Below are 20,873 nucleotides of genomic sequence, written 5' to 3'. Positions count from 1 at the left end.
GTATGCAAGCTGAAAAAGGCTTTACATGGCCTTGAACAGTCTCTTAGGGCCAGTCTCTTTGGGCCTGGTACGAGAGATTTGCCAAAGTGATGCTAGCAATGGGATATAAACAGAGTCAAGGAGATCACACATTGTTTATCAAGCAATTTAATTCAGGGAGAGTCACAATTCTATTAGTGTATGTTGACGATATAATTGTAACTGGAGATGATGAAAAAGAGAGAAAATCTCTAAAACTGTGTTTAGCTAGAGAATTTGAGATAGAAGAGCTAGGAAGATTGAAGAACTTCCTAGGAATTGAAGTAGCTCACTCACGGGATGATATTTTCATCTCACAACAGAAATATGTGATGGATCTTCTGAAGGAAACTGGGAAGCTCGCATGTAAACCTGCAAATACCCCTATAGATCCTAATCATAAAATTGGAGAAGCTAATGAAGATGCTACTGTAGATAGAGAGATGTACCAAAGATTAGTTGGAAGACTCATTTATCTCCCATATACTAGACCTGATATAGCATATGCTGTGAGTGTGGTAAGTCAATTTATACATAGTCCTAAAAAAGTGCACCTACAGGCTGTCTACCGTGTATTGCATTATTTGAAGGTCAATCTTAGGAGAGGTAACTTATTCAAAAGAAATTCGGCGTTAGTTCTATAAACATATATAGATGTTGATTATGCAAGTTTAGCAAATGATAGAAGATCCACCTCAAGGTATTGCACTTTCTTAGGTGATAATCTCGCGACTTGGAGTAAAAAACAAAATGTGGTTGCAAGATCAAGTGCTGAAGCAGAGTTCAGAGTAATGGCTCAAGGAATTTGTGAACTACTATGGTTAAAGATTATCCTAGAAGACTTGAAGATCAAGTGGGATGGACCAATGAGACTCTACTATGATAACAAGTCTGCAATAAGTATTGCACACAATCCTATGCAACATGACAGAACAAAAAACATTGAAGTAGACCGGCATTTCATAAAGGAGAAACTAGACAATGGGTTGATTCGTACACCTTATGTATCAACCAAGAGTCAACTTGCAGATGTGTTGACTAAAGGTCTCAGCAGTGCAACATTTCAAGAAATTATTTCCAAGCTGGGAATGGAAAACACCTATTCACTAGCTTGAGGGAGAGTGTGGGAAAACACTTATTCATAGCTGGTTGTAATCTTGTAATCTGTATATTTATTTTTGTATCTCTAGAATTAAGTATTTGTATCCATAGAATTAAGGACAATGATAGACAATCCCTCAATCATATGATCAGTTTTTAGAAAGATTTAGTTTCCTAGTTTAACCCCTAGTTAGTTGTATATAAACTAAGGTTCTTGTATAATTCTTAATGAGCAGTTTTTCAATATACATTCAGTTTTTACTCTTAGATTTCCACAGTTTTATTTCTGAGTTTTCCACAGTAACAACAATGTTTCTGGTGGCATAAAAAGCCAGGCAGTGCCCATGATCAGCTTATAAAGGCAAGGGTGCCATTAATTTTGGTAGCATTTGTCTTTGTTAGCTAAGAACTAATCATCTAGGCAAAATGTGCTTTGATAGGACAACGTAGTGCAAGTTCAAAAAGATATTCTCTTAATCCCCCCAAGTTGGAATGGAAATTATTTTCTGTAATAGAAATGCAATGAAAAACAATAGCATCAACTATAGTAGCTATATGAGAAAATAGATTTTTTTCAGGCTTCAAGGATAAAATGTGCTAGTATCAGAGGAAAAAATTGCATAGATTAGTTAAATAACACAAGATCAGAAAGAAACAAAGAAAGAACAAAGTAAGCAACTGCAAACATTCAAAAACATACTTGATGATGTCTCTGGAACAGCTCTGCGCGATTGATACAATTGCTTTTGCTGATCTATCAAATTTTGTGATTGAAGCAAGGAACATGATAGTTGAACTGATGCGTGAAGCCTTGGCTGCATATTTTGGTGTAATTGATTGGGCTGCTGTTGCAAACCCAATTGTTGCTGCAGCTGAGTAGACTGTAATTGCATCTGTGACATCAGTTGCTGTTGCTGCTGCTGCTGCTGTGGCTGCTGGGATGTCTGTCGTTGAGTTGGTAACAAATTAGGTGCACTCTGCTGCGTTTGTTGGAGTGAAACCTTAGGCTGGGGTAGCATGTGCTCATTAGTTTGCATGCTTGAGTTACCCGACTGGGTTCCAATCAATTGCTGCTGCTGCTGTTGCTGTAATCCTGAAATATTACTTTGAGGACCCAACTGTTGCTGATGGATGTTTGAGAGGTTTTGTTTAGCCATTAACTGATGCTGCTGCTGCTGCCGCTGCAGGTTTGGAAGATTATTAGGCTGGCCTAGCAATCTCTGCTGCTGCATGTCCACAATGCTATTTTGTTGTCCAATTAACTGATTTTGCTTTATATTTGCAGCATTTGTCTGTTGTCCCATTATGTTTGGCTGCTGCAGCTGTTGCTGTGGCTGTGGAGGCTGTTGCTGCTGCTGAGGCATCATTGACTGCTGTGTCATTGCTGTTTGTTGTTGAAGAATACCAACACTGGTGGCCGATTGTGGCTGTTGATGCTGTTGAAGCATGGACTGTATTGACTCTTGTAGAGAAGATTGTTGATTCTTTTGAAGACCAGTAAGAGGAGTTGATTGCATGGCAGATGGCTGCATAACGGATGATGTTTGCATACCAGATTGCAGGCAAGATTGCAACTGAGTAGGTGGTAACAGGTTTTGCTGTTGCTGTTGCGGCATGTGAAACTGCATAAGTGAAGGCTGGAGATTTCCTTGTTGAATCTTTTGCTTCATAAGTTGCTGTTGTAACTGCTGAGGGTATAGTTGCTGCTGCTGCTGCTGCTGCTGTTGCAGTAGCACCCGTTGCCTTCCTTGCATTTGCCTCTGCTGAATAGTAAAAATATTGGAAGATATCCCTTGCCCCAGTGAGTTCTGTGAAATTTCAGACAAGTTTTGCATGTTGGAATTCTGGCCAACAACATCAGGTATAGAATTCTGGGTTGGTCCAGAGACAGAAGGCATCCCAGATTGTAAACCAGTAGAACTTTGAACTCCAGCAGATGACATGTTATTTGGAACACTCTGGGGTAATAGTTGTTGACGTGCTTGAGACTGATTACTTTGTAATGGGATAGGAATTGATTGCCCTTGACTGTGAACTTGGTTTTGCATGCCCTGAGAACCTACCCAAGATTTTTATATTCAGAAAGAAAAGTTGGGAAGAACCCACATTAACTGAATTGAAGTACATTTAGAACAAGATAAACAACAAAAATACTGAAGCAGTAATTAATTCATTCAAAACGATGACTAGACTTAAAACAGGTGAGGGCAATTGAATCATACCATAAGGATCATGAAAAAATAATAAAATTATTCCTAGGCCTAGCACATGAAGAGGTGCATCCCATGCAGAAAGACTACAATCATGGGAACAGCAAATAGGCCTTTCTGTTTGGGTGTTCATCAAATCAATCCCTTAAACAACTCCAACCCACCAAAACAACCACGCTTTGTTAAGGGGACAAAAGAGTTAAAATATAGGTAATTTTCATTCAAATAGCTGCAGAAAGAATATGTGCATAAATGTTGCAAGTTAAACAACTCTGCGTGTTAAAGAACAGAAAGGACATGTAAACGGAAAATGTCCTACTTGTAGAATACATCAAAGCAAAATGCTGTTTCCTGCTATTACCTGGATCAGGGGGCTTGCTGTTATTCCCAAAGTTGGGCATAGTATTCTGAGACTTGTTCTCCATAGTAAGCATCTTCAAGGATATTCTCCTCAGATAATCAGACTGAATATAGAAATCCATTACGGCATTAGAGTAAACAAGCTTTACTTCATTATTCAAATACAAGACAAGATTATCGAATATGTTATATTAACCATGCTTAATAATGAGTTAGCATCTAGCATCTTTGTTTTTTCCTACCTCTGCTCTCTTTCCTCCCTGGATTTCTTTCTTATTTACTTCCAATGTAATTGACAAGAAGTCTAGGTGTATGCATGTCTACACATATGAATAAGAAAAAAAAAGAAACACAAAGATACATACACACAACGCAAACAAACAAAATATAGGTAAACAACAATGCATCCAAGCAGGTTAAGGAATGCCGATATTCTATGATTACCTGGCTGTTTGCTTCTGTAAAAATCTTTTCCTCGAACCTTAATGCGATTTTCCTGAGTTCATTTAAACCCTCTTGGCCAGAAAATGGAAGGTGCCTCTTCAATGTGTCCATTCTATGCACACAAGGCATTGTGTAAGTTATTGACAAACCAATAGGATATATATAAGAATCTTCCATGGTTAATAAAACAATGCCATGACCAAATTGCGAAGTTAACATAAAATCAAATGAAAATTAACCAGGATATAATCTGACCACCAAAAGATTTTCCTCATTAACTTGTTCAGGACTGTATCATTCAAATATCCAGAAGCCACGGCATAGGAATTTAACAAAGTTCTCCCAAATAAACAAAGTGGCCATCATGACCTTCATATATCAGCTACATTCAAATAGACCACGTACCAAAATTACCATTGTTTATAAAATGATGTAGAAAAGCAAGGCCACTAGTGTCTGTTACAGCTATAAGTTATTTAATGAATGGGTATAACTCAGTTAGTAAGAAGAAAAGAGAACCATCAATCCATATACAGTAGCACTCAAATAAGAAAACAAGTCCCAAGCTTACAAGAAGCAAAAGATTTAAAAGCAAAATTTATCCTCATTCAATCACATAAATTCATTAAATGTCGATACCAAGTATGCCACACAGAATTGGACCCAATAGCTTAGCCACATCAGGCTTCCAGATACGTGGCCTATATATTGTGCCCAAACTCTGGGTAAGAGCAAGCTTTGATTCTCGAGCTATGTATTTACAAAACAAAGAAAGCGCTAAGGAATAGGAAATATGGTTTTATTGATGGTATTGTTTGGTTATTAACAATATTGAAAAACTATGAAAGACAATCCACAGAATATCAGTAACTTAAATACAACAAGTATATTTAACAAATAATAAGACCACAAAATTCACTTACATCTTGTTAACAATTCTTTGTCGTGAATCAGGCTGCAACTGGGTTCTCCAATCACCTGCATCCATAGTGGGCTCTCCACTGGGAGGAGTAGGCCTCCAGCTATTGCTATCCATCAAATTCTGACAACACCAAAGGAGAAAAGAAAAGTCACAAACAATTCAGATCAAATTTTTTGTCATAAATTAAAGGAAGTGAAAAAGAAAAACTAGTTTGGACATAAATCACTACTCAAATATGCAAAACATTTGACAAAGTTCTTTTCAACAAACACCTCCCTTCTCTTGACACGAAATTCCTGGTAAAACACAGTTTTTGTAACCATAAATTTATGCATAAGAGCAGGATTTCATTTTTGTTAACGTTGTAAGATAAATTGGAAAGTATACATCATTTGCCGCGCTCTTACAAAATGACAGGACATGTTACTAGACACTCACAGACACCCTACAACCATGACTTAAGTTGAACATGATAGTTTGCTATGTAAACCACAATTTTACAACTGGATGTCAATTTGGTTGATTTAATACTAATACTAGGTAACCCTTCTTCACAAGGCTGTTAAGATTCCGATTTTTCTCTCTGTCCTAGGCCATTGCTCATAAGCCTAAGGAGGACTGTAACTCACTAAAACACCACTACTTTCACCACTAGACCAGCACATCACTGGAAAGCAATGCTAATACTCAACCAATTGCTATTCACTAAAGAATTAATTGTTAGTTGGCTTCTGAGAATGCTACCAAGGCTCACGGTTAAAAGGTTGAGCCTCCTAACCAAAAACAACTGCACTTGAAACTTTTCTAGCTAAATATTTGACACTTTCCCAATGAAATCAGCCCCATAACTAGAACTTTATCATATATTATTCAATGGAAAAACAAAGAGAAAGAGAATCATAAATATTAACAAAATCTATGATTTAAACTATGTTTAATAGAAATAATCGGGTTTTGGGGGTTGCTTTCATTATTGGGTATCCAAATATTCTATCAATCTTTCTAATTTTTTTTCAAAGCAAAAAGATTAAAAAATATACAAAGTTAATTACCTGTTGATATTAAATAAAAAAAAATGAAATCTTTTATTCTTACAGTCAAAAACATAATCCCAGGTAAGATTTTCGAGGAAATTAAGGCAACAGAACCGTAAAACCTATAAAAATTTGAAATTTTTACCTCAAAGAAGCGCTCCCAAGAGAGATCCGCTTCGAAAATTCCTCAAGGATTTTTTTTTCAAAAAACCAAATCCCAGATTGAATTAAACCCACGCCTCAGATTATCTTTGAGTATACAGAGAATAAATTATAAAATTTCTTTGTTGTTTCTTTTTGACAGAATTGGAAAACTACCCAATTCTCACGTATAAATAAACATTATTAGAAGAAAGTAAAAGAAGGAAAATCAAATAGATTTATTTGTTTGGTTGGAAAGAGAGTGAGAGAAAAGGAGGAGAAAGAAGAAACTTAGTAAGCAAGGAGAGAAAGAAAGTCACGTGTTGTACACAAGTGAATGGAAAAGAGACATGTCTACAAATAATGACCATTGCCAAAAAAAAAAAAAAAACCCTAAATTGACTTTTTTTTTTATCAATCTTTACTTTTATTGTTGTTTCTTCCTTACACTTTTGAATTTTTCTCTTTCAAATTTTATATTTTATATACATATTGACATTATTTTTGCAATCATGTATTTTTATTTCCAAATTAACCACTTTTATGTTATAATAAAAATAATTTAAGTAATAAGAGTTGGTTCCTTTACTTCAATAAAATTATTGATTTTGGATCGAGTCCTAATATTATTTCATTTGTAAATAAAATAATTTTTTATCTTAAATTTATTTTTCAAAACAAAACATGTTATTATTGTTTTTATAAAAACTTGTAAAGTAAAAAGTGATCTTTTGATATTTTTATCTTTGATTTTTTTTTTTTTTACAAAATTGATATAAAATCAAGGTTGTGATTTTTCCCAATTTGTTGATCAACTTATCGAAGAGTTGTAATTAGATATTTTTTTATTTTGTATTTAATATGGATGAAGTTATTATGTCAAAATTTATGTTGATGTATCAAATAAAAAATATAAATTTTTTTTAAAAAATTATATATTATTTTTATTAAAATTTTAAATTATATTATATTTATTTTTTTTAAAAATTTTGTATCATATCAATATATAGAATCTAAAATTATTATATTTAATTATAATTTAATAGTTCTAGTTGTAATTCATTTATTTATAATAATAAAATATTAGTTGATCAGTGTATAACTTAACTAAATTATTTAATTTTCTTCCAAGACACAAATAACTCAAATTCCATTTAAGAAATCAAATTCTTTTATCAAACATAATTAGTTAAATAAACAAGTAAGAAGAAAATCAATCTTAACCAATCAACATGTTATCAAGAAAAATACAATATAAAATGAAATAAATTATCAGTAGATAAAACTTGAATTTGATATATAATAATTATAAATCATCATTTTAAGATTAATAAATAAAATTTCTCTTGACAACAAATAATGAAATATTAGTTCAACGCTAATTTTAAAATTAAAATTTTCAAATTCAAATTTCAATAAGTAAAATTAAATTCGTGCAAGGTTGTAAATTGATGATATTGAGTAATTTACAAATGATTTTATCAACTTTCATTTTATATATGTATTCACAAAATATAAGAGCATAAATGTTTCAATAAAAATTTCTTAAAATAGTGGGCTAAAATTACTTAAGCCATACTTTCACTTTTTAAAAAATGATTGTCGAAAGTCATCACTTAAAATCAAAGCTCTGGTAGTGTTTTAGTCAAAATAATTAGGTTAAAATTACATGGCAAAGTTTGGAATTTAACAGAGCCAATCTTGTTCAAAAACCTATTATGTTTGATAAGCATGTAAACAAGTTCAAAAACCATTAAATAAGCAAACACTTGTCAACAATTTCTCATAATAATATCATCAGTCAATAGTCATTGCTTGTTAGGAGAGAAATCCATGCTATAACCAATGGCTCTTTCCTCCTTTATCCAAACGTTAAAAGCTTGAAATTTTGTTTGCTACTGCTCATACAGACACTATTATAATGAACCAAATTATTATAGCCAATATACCAAAAGCACTCATGTGGTATCTCATTTTCTCAACTCCAGTCATTCCTGTTTGTGGAAAGAAATTTCTTGGATGCAGACCACCCTTGTTCATGGCGGCCATATCCACACCGACTGCTGTGGCTGCCTCATCAACCATGGTGACAACAGATGCCTCCAATGATTTAAGTGACATGGGTTTTGCCTGAAACTTATAAAATAGTAATAGACCGACATCAATTCTAAAGCTAAAACAAACTATACTAGAAGATAAAATCAAAAAGAAAAAAAAAAAAAAAAAGGATTTCAAGGTTTTTTTCCACTCTTTTACCACATGAACAACATATCAAGCCAAAGGAGAAAATTGAAAACAGAGCATGTGAAAATGAAAATTAATAACGCTTCGCTAACCATGGTAATTCCGGGATCATGGGGCTGTTCTGTAACCTTCGACTTGCCAAAATCAGTTGTTAAAGCATTACTGTGAGTATCATTAGCATTTTCGAACCCTGCAAGCAAATGTGATGTTGACATACCATTACCAGGTGTGTCAGGTGCAGGGCATTCAGATCTTGCTTGCTGCTGACTAATATTTTTGTTATTTGACAGAGAGGAAGCGCCATAAATGGATTTCTCAGAGTTCTCAGGCGTGGGATATGGACTCAACAGGGTTGAAGTAGGTGGGACAAATGGAGCCTCAAAGAGTAGGGGTGAAGATGTAAGAAACTGGGCACTAGGTTTTGAATGCTCATATGAATATCCTGGAAGTTGGCCAGTTGAGAGATTTGCTTGAAGAACCCCAGGATTAACACCTATTCCCTGTCTAATGTTCACGTCATTTATATCATCCGTTTGATGCAGCTGCTTTTGTTGCTGTTGCTGTAGTTGTTGCAGTAGCTGCGGCTTCTGCTGCATATATTGGTGCTGCATCTGACACTGTTGAAACTGTTGTTTGTACATTTGTGACTGCAGCATTTGCTGTTCCAATTGTTGTTTTATATGCTGGTGCTGAAGTATGTTGGAATTTGACTGAAGAGGATTCATGTTTTGCGGCAGGACACTTAAGCCACTTTGTGGAGATAAAATGTTAATATTTGCGTGTTGGGAGGAACTCACAGGATTCTGTTGTAAGGGTCCTGCAGCAGCCTGCTGCATTGAGCCTAGGGCATTACGTTGTCCTGCATCCAAATTGGAACGGGGCTGCAGTGAATTTAACATGGTCTGCTGCTCTGTCGCAACCCCAGGTAAAGAAGGCAAAGAATTATGCTGTAAACTTGTCATGTTGTTTGCTTGTATTGTAGGCACAGAACCTTGTAAATTTATTGACTGCAACTGAGGGTTCATTTGATTATCATGAGACTGAGTCTGATTAATTTGAGGTTGTGGCTGTGGCATGGAATGCATATGAGGCGGAGGAAGCTGTCCTTGCTGCAGTGCTGAGCCAGGCTGCCTTGGCCTATTGGCATTTATAAAATTTATTATATGCTTCTCATACAAACTCGACTTATCCTTGAAAGTGGGTACGATACTGGCTTTGGGAACTGATAAGAAAACTATAATCCGCTCCAATAAGATCTTGAATATTTTCAACTTCTCAAGCTGCTCTGACTTTGGCTGCTGTGCAAGAGAATCATGCTGGAAAATAGTACACAAAATTGTTTCAACTGATGCAAGTAAAACTAAAAACCGCTCTTACACCAGATACACATAAGTGCAACCACTAAACAGTGTCTACGGGAAGGGGATTCAAGCAGCAACCTGAAAGCGGTATGGGATCAAAAGCTTTCTAATGTGGAGTAGTGAAGTTCTCTCTAGATTCTATTTAGAGATACAGGGCGGCAGACAATGGTGCAGATGGGTTCTACCACTCCCCGGAGGCTAGGAAATGAATATATATGATTATGTAAAAGAATAAACCTACCTGCTTCATCTTGGCAACAATTTTCTGGTAAATCTCTTTTAATTCAGGTAAATATATCTCCTTCATGATCTTGATCTGCAACATAAAATCAGGAACAGAATTCTTAACCAACAATTAAACCACTCAATTTATCCAAGTGTCATGATTTATTAGAAAAGTAACAAGAATTTTCCATTTTCTAACTAGCAGGCACTGATTTTAGTTAATAACAAAAGAAACAAAGGTATCAATAAATGATTATCACTTTGAAGTCAAGCATGCAAGATACCCTTGGGCTTAGGTTTCTTGCTCACCAATTTTAATAGATCTTTAGTCAAGAGCTGAAGGATTTAAATAAGCTTTATTTTCTTTCGTCTAGGAACAAGCCAAAAGAATTCAAGTCCTTATTAACAAAGTAATAAGTAATTCAGAAAATGTCTGAATTTCTTTTACCAAATTTATTTCAAGTTCCTACTTCTTCAGTTTTATCGTTCCTGTTAAGAGACGCATCCCAACATACTCTAATATTTCAGAACCACTTTCCAACACCTAAAATCTTCTTAAAAACAAGTTGAAAGTGTAATATTATCTATAGGAGAAAAAGTCAAGATAGTTTTTACCTTCTGATAGACCTCTTCTTGCCAATCATCCCCATTTGCATGTCCTGTTTGAGCTGTGGAATCTAAAGATGTTATAAAAAGATAAATAAACCGTGCACACGTCAGAAAAAAGGAAATTTTTGGAGGAAGAAGAATAAGCGAGGAAAACATAATTTAAATGAAGAAAATTGTTCCATGCATACGAATACATGATTTTGTTGCATATATGTAAAACAATATCGAAATAGATAATTTGTGGAAGAAGGGTGTATTACGAGCAAAAAACAACCAACTCTGAAAGGAAAGCAAATTAATTTTGACTTTCCATTGTGACACAAAGACAAACTTCGAGTTCAAAGATCGTTTTTATTTTTCAAGGCTACTTATAGAATTTCTCCAGTCAAAAGCTTATTATACATTACCCGTCTATAACTAAGAAGTTCAGTTGGAATAGGAGTAAATGATAGATAAGCTTAAGTGATCAAAAGGAAGACCTAAAAATATAGATATGGACTCAACAGGGTTGCAGTAGATGGGAGAAATGGAGCCTGAAAGAGTAGGGGTGAAGATGTAAGAAATTTGGCACTAGGTTTTGAATGCTCATATGAATAACCTGGAAGTTGGCCAGTTGGGAGATTTGCTTGAAGAACCCCAGGATTAACGCCTATTCCCCGTCTCATGTTCATGTCATTTATATCATCCATCTGATGCAGCTGTGGCAATTCATTTGTTTTTATCATTACAGGTGACTGCTGCTTAGCAAGCTGGTTCAAATATTGCTGCTGCAGTCGGTGCTGTTCCTGCATTTGGTGCAACAGCCTCTGCCGCTGCCTCTGTAGCTGCATCTGCAGCCGCTGCCTCTGTTGCATAACCATCTGCGGTGTTATTGGCTCAAAGCCTGGTGGCATCATTGACTGCAACGGAGGCATCTGCTGCTGCTGCAACTTTTTCTTAAGAAGAGCATGTTGCAATTGCTTTTGATAAAGCAACTGCTGTTGAAGAGCTTGTGGTTGCTGTTTGGCAAGCACCTCTTGCTGTCCTTGTATTTGACTAGATGAATTTGGAGAGATATCGGAAGGTTCATCTTGCCCAATTGATTTGCCAATTGAAATCAGTGAAATGTCAGATGTCTTCTGCTTGCTGGGATTCTCATCAACATTGGGGATGGGAATGTGGGTCAAACCAGATATTGACGGTAATGCAGATGGTAAACCAGCAGAACTTTCAACTCCAGAAGATACCGTGTCGTTTGGAATGTTTTGTTGAAACAGCTGTTTCCCTATTTGAAAATGACTTCCTGAGAATGGAATAGGATGTGATAGCCCTCGACTATGAAAATGGGACTGCATGCTCTGGGAACCTATCAGTATAAGAAGAAGCAAAAGATGCAACGTGGGTACTAAATTTGGAGAACAAACATCCAGACAAATATCAAACTGGAAAAGACATTAAAAAAGAAAAAAACCACCAATTCATTGATAAGCATTCAAACACCAAAGGCAAATCTGTTTTACTGTTAAAAATTAACTAATAATTTTTTGCCAATAACGGTTGGTGGAGTGCTGGACTCTTTGTTTAAGTGATGTTTCAAATCCTGGCAACCTCAATCATTAGAAACAAACTAATAATTATTTTTAGTGAAATTCCACTTCTATTTCATGTGCTTACCTAGATCACGGAGCTCGCCAGATTTGACATCCATCGTAAGCATCTTCACAGATATTTTCCTTAGATAATCCGACTGAAATTAGAGATGAATAAGCAGTTTTCACTTGCTTAGTGAACAAAAGCAAAATAAAAACAAATAACCAAGTTGTGCTGTACAGAGAAACCAGATAAAAAGGCAAGCTTCTGGGAATGCAAATAAGATGCAGATTCAAGCAGATATGCTGCTACAATCAACAAAAATGTTCATCCATATAAATCATGGAATGCCATGACTTTTTGTGATTACCTGGCTATTTGCTGCAGTATAAATCTTTTCCTCAAATCTGACAGCAACTTTTCTGATTTGATTTAATCCCTCTTCCCCATGACATGGAATGTGTCTCTTCAATGTATCCATTCTACAATATACAAAGGTAATGCATTAGTAAAGTTTAATGAACATGTTAAAATTTTGACAATGGAAGTAGTAAAAGTAGACTTTACATCTTGTTCACAATTCTTTGTCGTGAATCACTCGGCAATTGGGTTCTCCAATCACCTGCCTCCATGGCAGGCTTTTCACTTGCAGGTGTAAGCTTCAAGTTACTGGTATTCTTTAATGTCTAACAAAAAAAAAAAGAAAAGAGAAAAAAAAACATAGTCACAAATGCTTAATCGAATCAGATTTTCATAAAAAGTTTAAACCAAACTATAGTCACAAATGCTTAATCTGAATTTAATCCCTCTATTATTTCAATTTTAATCGATATAACTTTATTAAAAGTCGATTTAAGAGTAACTGATTTAAAATTTCATAGCTAAATTCGAACACAAAGATTTTTTATTGTGAAATTTTATAACTAATTTTACAATGTATTGAGTCTACATATGGACAATACATCAAGAGTTTATAGTTAATGTGCTGTTCATTTGATATATTATAATGAATCATGCAATATAAATTTTTTACAAGCTCTTAAAATAAATATATAAAAAATTGATTTTTTTTACTTTCTAATTAAATAGTTCACCGGTAGTATATGAAATTAATAGATGGATAGTGCATGAAATATAACCTTTAAAAAAAACTTTAACAAATTACCTCTTGGTCCGCTGTCTCTTGACAATATGCCCCCTTTTCGCTATCTGTAAAGTATATAGAGATGGCAAAAAATAAAAAGCTATGTATGTAAAACTGCAAAAGACTAACTAATTAAAACTGGAAAAAATTGTTTCATTAAGAAAGCAGGGAACCATCAATATTGAAGGGGTAAGTAAAAGAAGATGGTACAAAACTTGAGAAAATTACCTCTATAATCCATGATCTGAGCAGAAACCAGAAAGAATCTAAAACCAGGATTGTTTTTTAACTTGGGTTATAACCAAAAATTGAGACCAAAAAAAAAAAAAAAAAACGAAAGAAATGTGATCACAAGTTATCAGTTAAACTTGGTACAAACTTGTTTTCATCAATATCATGATCGTAATCAATTGTTTTGATGATGATGATAAGGAAGATGAAAATGAAAGGGATACATATGAAGAAGAAGAAGCTGCTGCTGAGTAGAAAGAAACAAAGAATTTGCTTAGGCCTTAGGTAATCATGTTTCAACTTTTGGTGCAATTCAATGGAATGGTGCTTTAAATTACTGCTCTATAGTTCGCTAGAAATTAAAAAGCATAGATGGAGCCGTCAGGTCGAGTTGGATTGTTGTCTTCTTTTTCCATTTTTCTATGCTTTGTTTCTTTTGTTTGTCTCTTGTTTCTCTTCTCCAAATTTATTTGTCATTGTTCAAATACTATGACTGATAATTTTCCTTATAATAAAATCAGACATTTGATTGCTATTTTAGGGGTGTTTGGTTTATGAAATATAAGAGTAAGAAAAATAAGGTTTTTTTTTTTAAATATTATAATTTAAAAATATAATTGAGTGAGAATAAAAAAAAGTTTTTTTTTTGTGAAATTTAAAAAAAAATCTCACAATGAGAGATTTTGATTCCTATATTTTTTTCTTTTTTTATTAATATTAAATTCTTAATACAGAAAAAATTTCCCAATCAAACTAAATAATCAAATTACTAAAAACATGATTTCCAATCAAAAATATTATTTTTTCCTAAATCAAACGTCCCCTTAAAATAAAAGTGATGATAACCGAAGTCAAGCCTCTAGAACTCATTTTTCAAAAGCAAGATCTGAGTTCAATCAATCTATTTCATAATTTTATTTTATATTAATATTTTAGATAAAATTAAATTAAAAAAAATTAATCGAACAAGATTGGACTAATTCAAGATTAAAAAGCTATGCCTACACCAATAAGCAGGATCCATGGACGTAGGTGAAAATCCCAATCTTTGGACATCTTTATTAACTCATTATTAGTTAAAGGCCGTATAAATAAAAAAAATTAAAGTCCAAAATATTAATGATTTACAAGTTTTGGGAAAGTTCGGATGAATTTTCTCATAATATGTCAAAAATAATATTTTACTATTGAAGATAAATAAATATCATAAAAATAATATATTAGAGGAGATTATTGTAAATCTGTAATATTAACAATATAAGAAATATTAACAAGTTAGTAAAGTATTTAAAAAATAATTAAAAATAAAAATTGGATAACACTTTTCTCAGCTCAATTTTTGGGTCTCGAAATTTACTGTTACTGAATGTTCGTCTGATTTTGCCTTGAAACTCCACGAGTCGCTTGTAACTGGCCGCTGAGCGAACGATCCTAGGCATGGGAAATTGAACTCTTTACTGCGGTGAAGGAGCCATCACCCTCTTTCTTTTCGCAGCAATACAAACAGTCGGAGAGGGCCGAGACCGACTCTCCATTAAAAACATCTTGAAAGATATTCTTCGTAGATAATCTGACTGAAAATACAAATTATTACAACGTTTAGATATATCAAAGTTTTTCTCAAAGCAACAAATTAGTTAAAAAAAGGCTAACCAAAATAATCTTTTGTTTCCTTCTTATATATATTTTCTGTGCAATATGTAACTTAATTAAAACTTATGACTACATGTGTATGTTATGTTAATTCAGTTATTAAAGTAAATGTCAATTATTAAGATCTGATTTGGATGCATAACGAGAGAGCTCTCATTGCGTCAGGGTTTATGCTTTAATTATGACAGGACCCTTATGATCTAATTAAAGAGTGAATGTTAAATGTGAATTTCTTATATTTGAAGAGTTGAACTTTTATAATCTCGTCCGTGTCTAACACAATGCAAGCAATTTATGAAAAATAAATAATCGAAGCAAGATAAAGCTTATGTGCCTGCACATAACTATAGAATGCCAGCATTTTGGGATCATTACCCGGCTAGTTGCAATAGCATAAATCCTTTCCTCGAACCTTACAGCCATCATCCTGAGTTCATTTAATCCCTCTTGGCTTGGAAACGGCAGGTACGTTTTTAGTGTATCCACTCTACGAATGCAAGGCATTATATTAGTAAGTATTATAGTTATTGGGAGCAAGGGGCAATGTAGTGAGAGGGACTCCCCATCCCAACCGCACTGGCCCTTCAACTTTTCGTTGAAACACCCTGCGACTGCGCTGCACCATGCTCCCAAATAGGCACTTAGCCATGAAAATTATAGTAACATACACAAATCATAGCGATGGAAATTTAGTGCAAATTTCATCAACCTCAAAATATGGAATATCGATCATTAGTGAGATGGAGGGACAAGAATTTCTAAATACCATGCCAAATAATTGCCTTGCTAAGTTTGTGACTTCCATTGCTACACTACCCCCTCTTTTCTTTCAATCCAAAAATTACATAGTAAAAGGCTATATGTGAATTTAAATTTCCAAAAATTTGTGCAAATATTATTGAACAATAAATTATGTTATTATATAGAAAAGAAATTCATACATCTTGGAGACAATTCGTTGTCGTGACTCAGGCTGCAGCTGCATCTGCCACGGTTCTCTCAGATCACCTGAAACAGTGGTAGCCCCTTCAGTATTAAATTGGGACTGCGTGCCTCGGGAACCTATCCAGTAGAAGAAAAGACAAAACATGGGGACAAAATTTGCAGAAAAAACAGGAAAAAACATTAAAAAAAAAAGCCACCAATTCATTGAATATAGGCATTCAAACACTAAAGGCACCAACCAAATCCGTATTAAAGACATACAGAGATGTTAGTAACACATTCATGGAAGAAAGGAATGTAAGGGTATTTCTCATTTGGTCACCATTAGAATATATATCACTCCTTTAACTCACCTCTCTACCAGCAGAAATTATGCACCTGGTTATAATTAATACCTAAGGGACAGTGAAATTCCATTTCTGATGCATGTAAAAAGGCAAAATTTTGTTAACTATCAACAGGAAAAAAAAGCACAAATTTTTGTTTCGTATGATTACCTGGATCACGGAGATTGCTACAATTGCCAGAATCGTTTGCAGTGTTCTGAGACTTGACCTCCATCGTAAGCATCTTCAAAGATATTCTCCTTAGATAATCCGACTAAAATTAGTGATGAATAATTAGTTTTCACTTGCTTAGTAAATAAAAGAAATAAAAATAATCAAGTTGTACTGGCCTTTATATGGAGAAAACCAACACTTTTTCCTCCTTTTGTATTTCATTTGCTTTACTAGCAAGTTTATAGAAGATTCATAAATCCGTGTATTTATATTTGTTTATTTTGTGTTTATACTTATAAAACACAAAAATTACTACATGTATCAACGTTTCAAACACAAAACACAAAACATGTATCCGTGTTTAAAATTGACGAATCCAACTTCTAGGAATGCAAATAAAGTGCATATTTAATCAGATTTGCTTACAAATCATGGAAAGCCATATTTTTATGATTACCTGGCTACTTGCTGTAGTATAAGTCTTTTCTTCAAATCTGACAGCAATTTTTCTGAGTTGATTTAATCCCTCTTCCCCACCAAATGAAAGTTGCTTCTTAAAAGTATCCACTCTACAATTCGAAAACGCATTGCATTAGTAAACTTTAATGAACATATTAAAATATTGACTATGAAGATTGCTAAAATATACTTTACATCTTGTTCACAATTCTTTGTCGGGAATCACTCTGCAATTGGGTTCTCCAGTCACCTGTCTCCATGGCTGGCCTTTCCCTTGCAAGCGTAGACTTCAAGTTATTGGTATTGGTTAATGTCGAACAAAAAAAAAAAAAACCTAAAATATAGTCACAGATAATCAAATCATCAGACTTTTATAAAAGTTAGATCTTAATTACTCTAATATTAAAAGAGTAATTGTTGATTGTACCCAAAGAATCAAGAGTAATTGTTGGGAAACGATTAAGATTGGAAAGATCTATCTTTGTAGTTAATCCGAATTATTGAAGAGTGGCTCTTCACTTTCTCGCCTATGGAATAGGGGTTTTGGCTGGAGCTTATGGAGTGATTGAGTCCCAAAGGTTAATAACTCGTACACCTAGCATTAGGAGGGTAAAATTGCCTTTTTACTTTTTTTAAGGGGTTGCTGGTAAGTAATCACCTATAATTCTATTTCTAATAATATATTTCTATATAATAAAAAGGGTTATATTTGATATAATGTCTTAGTGAATCAAATATTTTTATATTATTAATGAATCAAATAATATTATATTATTAATTAGTAAATATTAATTTTTAAAATAAATATATAAAATATTAATAATTTTTAAAAAATATACAACATCATACGATTCATTTTATTAATGAAATGTTATTATCCGAACTCATTGATAATATTCCCATAAAAAGTCAAATAAATGCAGGTGAAAAACATAAAACACCTTAAAAGCAAGGAGAAAGAAAATAGAAGCAAGTAACAGACCAATAAAAGCGCAGCATAATCCAACGGAAAACCGCAAGCAACCACAACAATGGATAAGACGAAAAAGTAAGATGAGGTAAGGATGAGAAGAATGAACGAAGCCAACGAAAGGCCCAAAAAAAAAAAAAAAAGGATTTAAAACACATTTCCTCATTCCCAAATCCTAATAACTCTATTATCCCAAAATAAGGAATGTAGCCCTTCATTTTATACTTAAGACAATGTTTGATGACGCTTATTGACAAGCTATTTAAATTGTAGTTTTCTCATTCCCACTAAAACTGATGAAGCATCTGATTTTGTCATGAAAATGCCATTGAGTCGCTTGTGTCTGGGTGTGGTTAGACAATTCAAGGCATGGGAAATTGTCTTCACTGCAGGCAAGGAGCCCCAGCCATCACCCCCTTTCTTTTTGCTCCAATATAAACAGGCTTTGCGTCAACACAAAGGGTCTGATATCGGCTCTCAATCAAAAGCATCTTGTGTGATATTCTCCTAAGATAATCTGACTGAAAATGCAAATTATTAAAACTTTTAGATCTTAAATTTTTAATCAAAGCAACAAATAAACAAGGAAAAGGCTAACCAAATACCTTCTGTTGTTTTTCTCATAGGTAAGTTAAGTGGTATGAGCGTGTTTAGATCTTTAAAATTTAATCAAAGCAACAAATTAATAAGAAAACAGCTAACCAAATAATTTCTATTGTTTTTCTCATAGGTAAGTTAACTGTATGAGTATGTGCGTACGCCATATTACTCAAACTCGAGGGTAAGGCCCCAGATATAAGGATATGTTAGATGCAAGTATGTTCAATTTTTTCTTATTTGGAGGATTCGACCTTCATAACCAAGTTCATATGATACATGTTGGATATGGGTACATGATGGAAAATGATGAGTTACAACAATATGATGAGTATGTGCCTGCATATACCCATGCGCGAGGAAAAAGGTTAAAATAAACAGCTGAATCAAAAACTAATACATAACAACAAACACCCAAACTATAGAATATCAGAATTTTGTGATTACCTGGCTGGTTGCAATAGCATACATCTTTTCTTCGAACCTTACAGCAGAACTCCTGAGTGCAATTAATCCTTCTTGACCCTGAACGGGTAGGGACAAGTGCCTTTCCAGTGTATCCATTCTACATATGCAAGGCATTATATTCATGAGCATTTAATTTATTAATCACCCAAGCCCCGTTTGGGGGCAAGGAATAGTGAGGAGGAAGTACCGCCCTCTGGCGCCCAAGCCAGCACTTGGACATGAAAAAGTTAGTATTAGCAGAAGAGAACCGTTGATAATAAACCAATGGTGACACAAAATGGTTCGTTCACCCAAATTTCTAAATAAATCGTGAAGAAATTTAAATAAAATATAAAGGAAACAATAACAACTGTCCCTTCAAACTGACAATGTCATTTCTAGACTTCAATATACAGAAATCATAGCAAAGGAGATTTAGTGCAAATTTTATCAATATGGAAAGGTCAAATATCATGAGCCTCCACCGATCAAATACTCAGTAGAAATTATATATAAGCTGAAATTATGGAACTGCAACTAATGAAGAACAATCAAATACAAAAACCATATTTTAATTAGTGAGATTAAGGGAAAAGAATTTCTAATTACCATGCCAAGAAATTTCCTTGCTAATTTTGCAACTTTTATTACCATATTACCCCTTTTTTTTCAGTCCAAAATATTACAAAGTAAAAGGCTATCATTTTGTGAATTGAAAAAAAAAATTCCTATAATTAAATTTAAATTCCAAAAATTGGTACAAAGAGTATATTTGAACAATAAATTATGCAATATATATGTGAAAAAAAATAAAATTCATACATCTTGGCGACAATTCTTTGTCGTGACTCAGGCTGCAGCTGCATCCGCCACTGCTCTCTCGGATCACCTGAGCCTGTGGTAGCCTCTCCACTAGTAGTTGCCTCTGAATTAATTGTATCCATTATTTCCTGAAACAGAAATTCTCAACAATGATTTTTATTTCCCAGGGAAAACATTTCCCAGTAAACTTTTTCTTTAGCTTAAAAACGAAATTTAAAATATCTAACTTTACAAAAGATTTTCTAATTGTCAGAACAGACAAAAAAGGATCCAAATTCAGCTCTCAAATCCCAAATCTATGACTGAAAAATCAAAGCAAAATTTAAAATTTTCAAAAAATCTTAATCTTATGGTGTCAATTGCAGGACAGAGGAAGAATAAAAAGAAGGTAAAATATAAAAAATAGAAAATTGGAAGAAGAAGAAGAAGAAGAAGAAGAAGAACCTTGTGTCTGTTTCAGTGTTTGCCGCTTGAATTGAGGGCAGAAAATTGCAGAAAGGGGAAAGAGAAAAAAAAATCACTCACGCAATGCCAACCTTACCTGAAATTGGGACAATGACAAAACGAGTCAACAGAGGAAGAAAATTCATAATCAAGTGCAATGAAAGAGAATATTTACCGAAAGGGAAAGGAAATTTTTATAATCGTGCCATAAGAGAGAGCTGAGAATTCCAACGTTGGGCACTTGTACTGTTGTACAGCGTGCGTGGTCTGGTCTGGTCGGACCGGGCCGCGTGTTTTTTATACTTCTACAATTTTGTCCAAGGCGAGAGTCATTTTGATATTCGTTAAATCGGTTCGCTTAATTTTAAATTAAATTATTTAAAATTAAATTAAATTAATTATTTTATTTTTATTAATCGAATT

The 20,873-nt window shown here is 33.8% G+C and overlaps 2 protein-coding genes across 9 annotated transcripts in view; both read right to left on the bottom strand.

Moving 5' to 3' along the window:
* Positions 1-11,169, bottom strand: part of LOC111275434 (mediator of RNA polymerase II transcription subunit 15a-like) — a 46,004-nt gene extending 34,835 nt beyond the window's left edge. Inside the window, 9 exon segments of the mRNA XM_089755867.1 lie at positions 1,820-3,178; positions 3,691-3,793; positions 4,134-4,245; positions 5,057-5,175; positions 6,235-6,263; positions 8,135-8,366; positions 8,567-9,790; positions 10,077-10,151; positions 10,676-11,169. Coding sequence (XP_089611993.1) covers positions 1,820-3,178; positions 3,691-3,793; positions 4,134-4,245; positions 5,057-5,175; positions 6,235-6,263; positions 8,135-8,366; positions 8,567-9,790; positions 10,077-10,151; positions 10,676-10,825 — 3,403 coding nt within the window. The 5' untranslated portion in view covers positions 10,826-11,169.
* Positions 11,170-14,815: 3,646 nt separating this feature from the next.
* On the bottom strand, positions 14,816-20,663 carry LOC111275433 (mediator of RNA polymerase II transcription subunit 15a-like protein). 8 transcript variants are annotated; one of them, XM_089755007.1, is made up of 10 exons: positions 20,626-20,644; positions 20,451-20,547; positions 20,007-20,134; positions 19,185-19,302; positions 17,366-17,443; positions 17,169-17,280; positions 16,709-16,811; positions 16,208-16,328; positions 15,612-15,753; positions 14,816-15,187 (listed from the first exon to the last, which is right to left on the bottom strand). In XM_089755007.1, exons 4-10 carry the CDS (start codon positions 19,202-19,204, stop codon positions 15,068-15,070), a joined length of 696 nt encoding a protein of 231 aa, XP_089611133.1. In that variant the 5' UTR covers positions 19,205-19,302; positions 20,007-20,134; positions 20,451-20,547; positions 20,626-20,644; the 3' UTR covers positions 14,816-15,067. The 8 variants fall into 8 exon arrangements, with proteins under 8 accessions (XP_089611133.1, XP_089611138.1, XP_089611137.1 ...); XM_089755012.1 differs by lacking the exon at positions 20,626-20,644 and adding an exon at positions 17,598-18,657 and having other exon boundaries at positions 20,451-20,598; XM_089755011.1 differs by lacking the exon at positions 20,626-20,644 and adding an exon at positions 17,598-18,661 and having other exon boundaries at positions 20,451-20,593.
* Between the last annotated feature and the right edge of the window lie 210 nt (positions 20,664-20,873).

Source organism: Durio zibethinus, chromosome 26 (genome assembly GCF_047325235.1).
Source record: "Durio zibethinus cultivar Kanyao isolate XHJ-2024 chromosome 26, ASM4732523v1, whole genome shotgun sequence".
Taxonomy (NCBI): Eukaryota; Viridiplantae; Streptophyta; class Magnoliopsida; order Malvales; family Malvaceae; genus Durio; species Durio zibethinus.
Note: the sequence above shows the minus strand (reverse complement) of the source record. Positions and strands in the feature narration are given on the sequence as shown.

What these genes read in the sequence shown, in the direction of transcription:
- LOC111275433 (XM_089755008.1), bottom strand. Translation starts at nt 19,204, where the DNA reads ATGCTATTGCAACCAGCCAG. An exon ending in CAAAGAATTGTGAACAAGAT is followed by an intron (nt 17,281 to 17,365) that starts GTAAAGTATATT and finishes TTCGAATTGTAG; the next exon opens with AGTGGATACTTTTAAGAAGC. An exon ending in CAAAATGCTGGCATTCTATA is followed by an intron (nt 15,188 to 15,611) that starts GTTATGTGCAGG and finishes TTGTATTTTCAG; the next exon opens with TCAGATTATCTACGAAGAAT.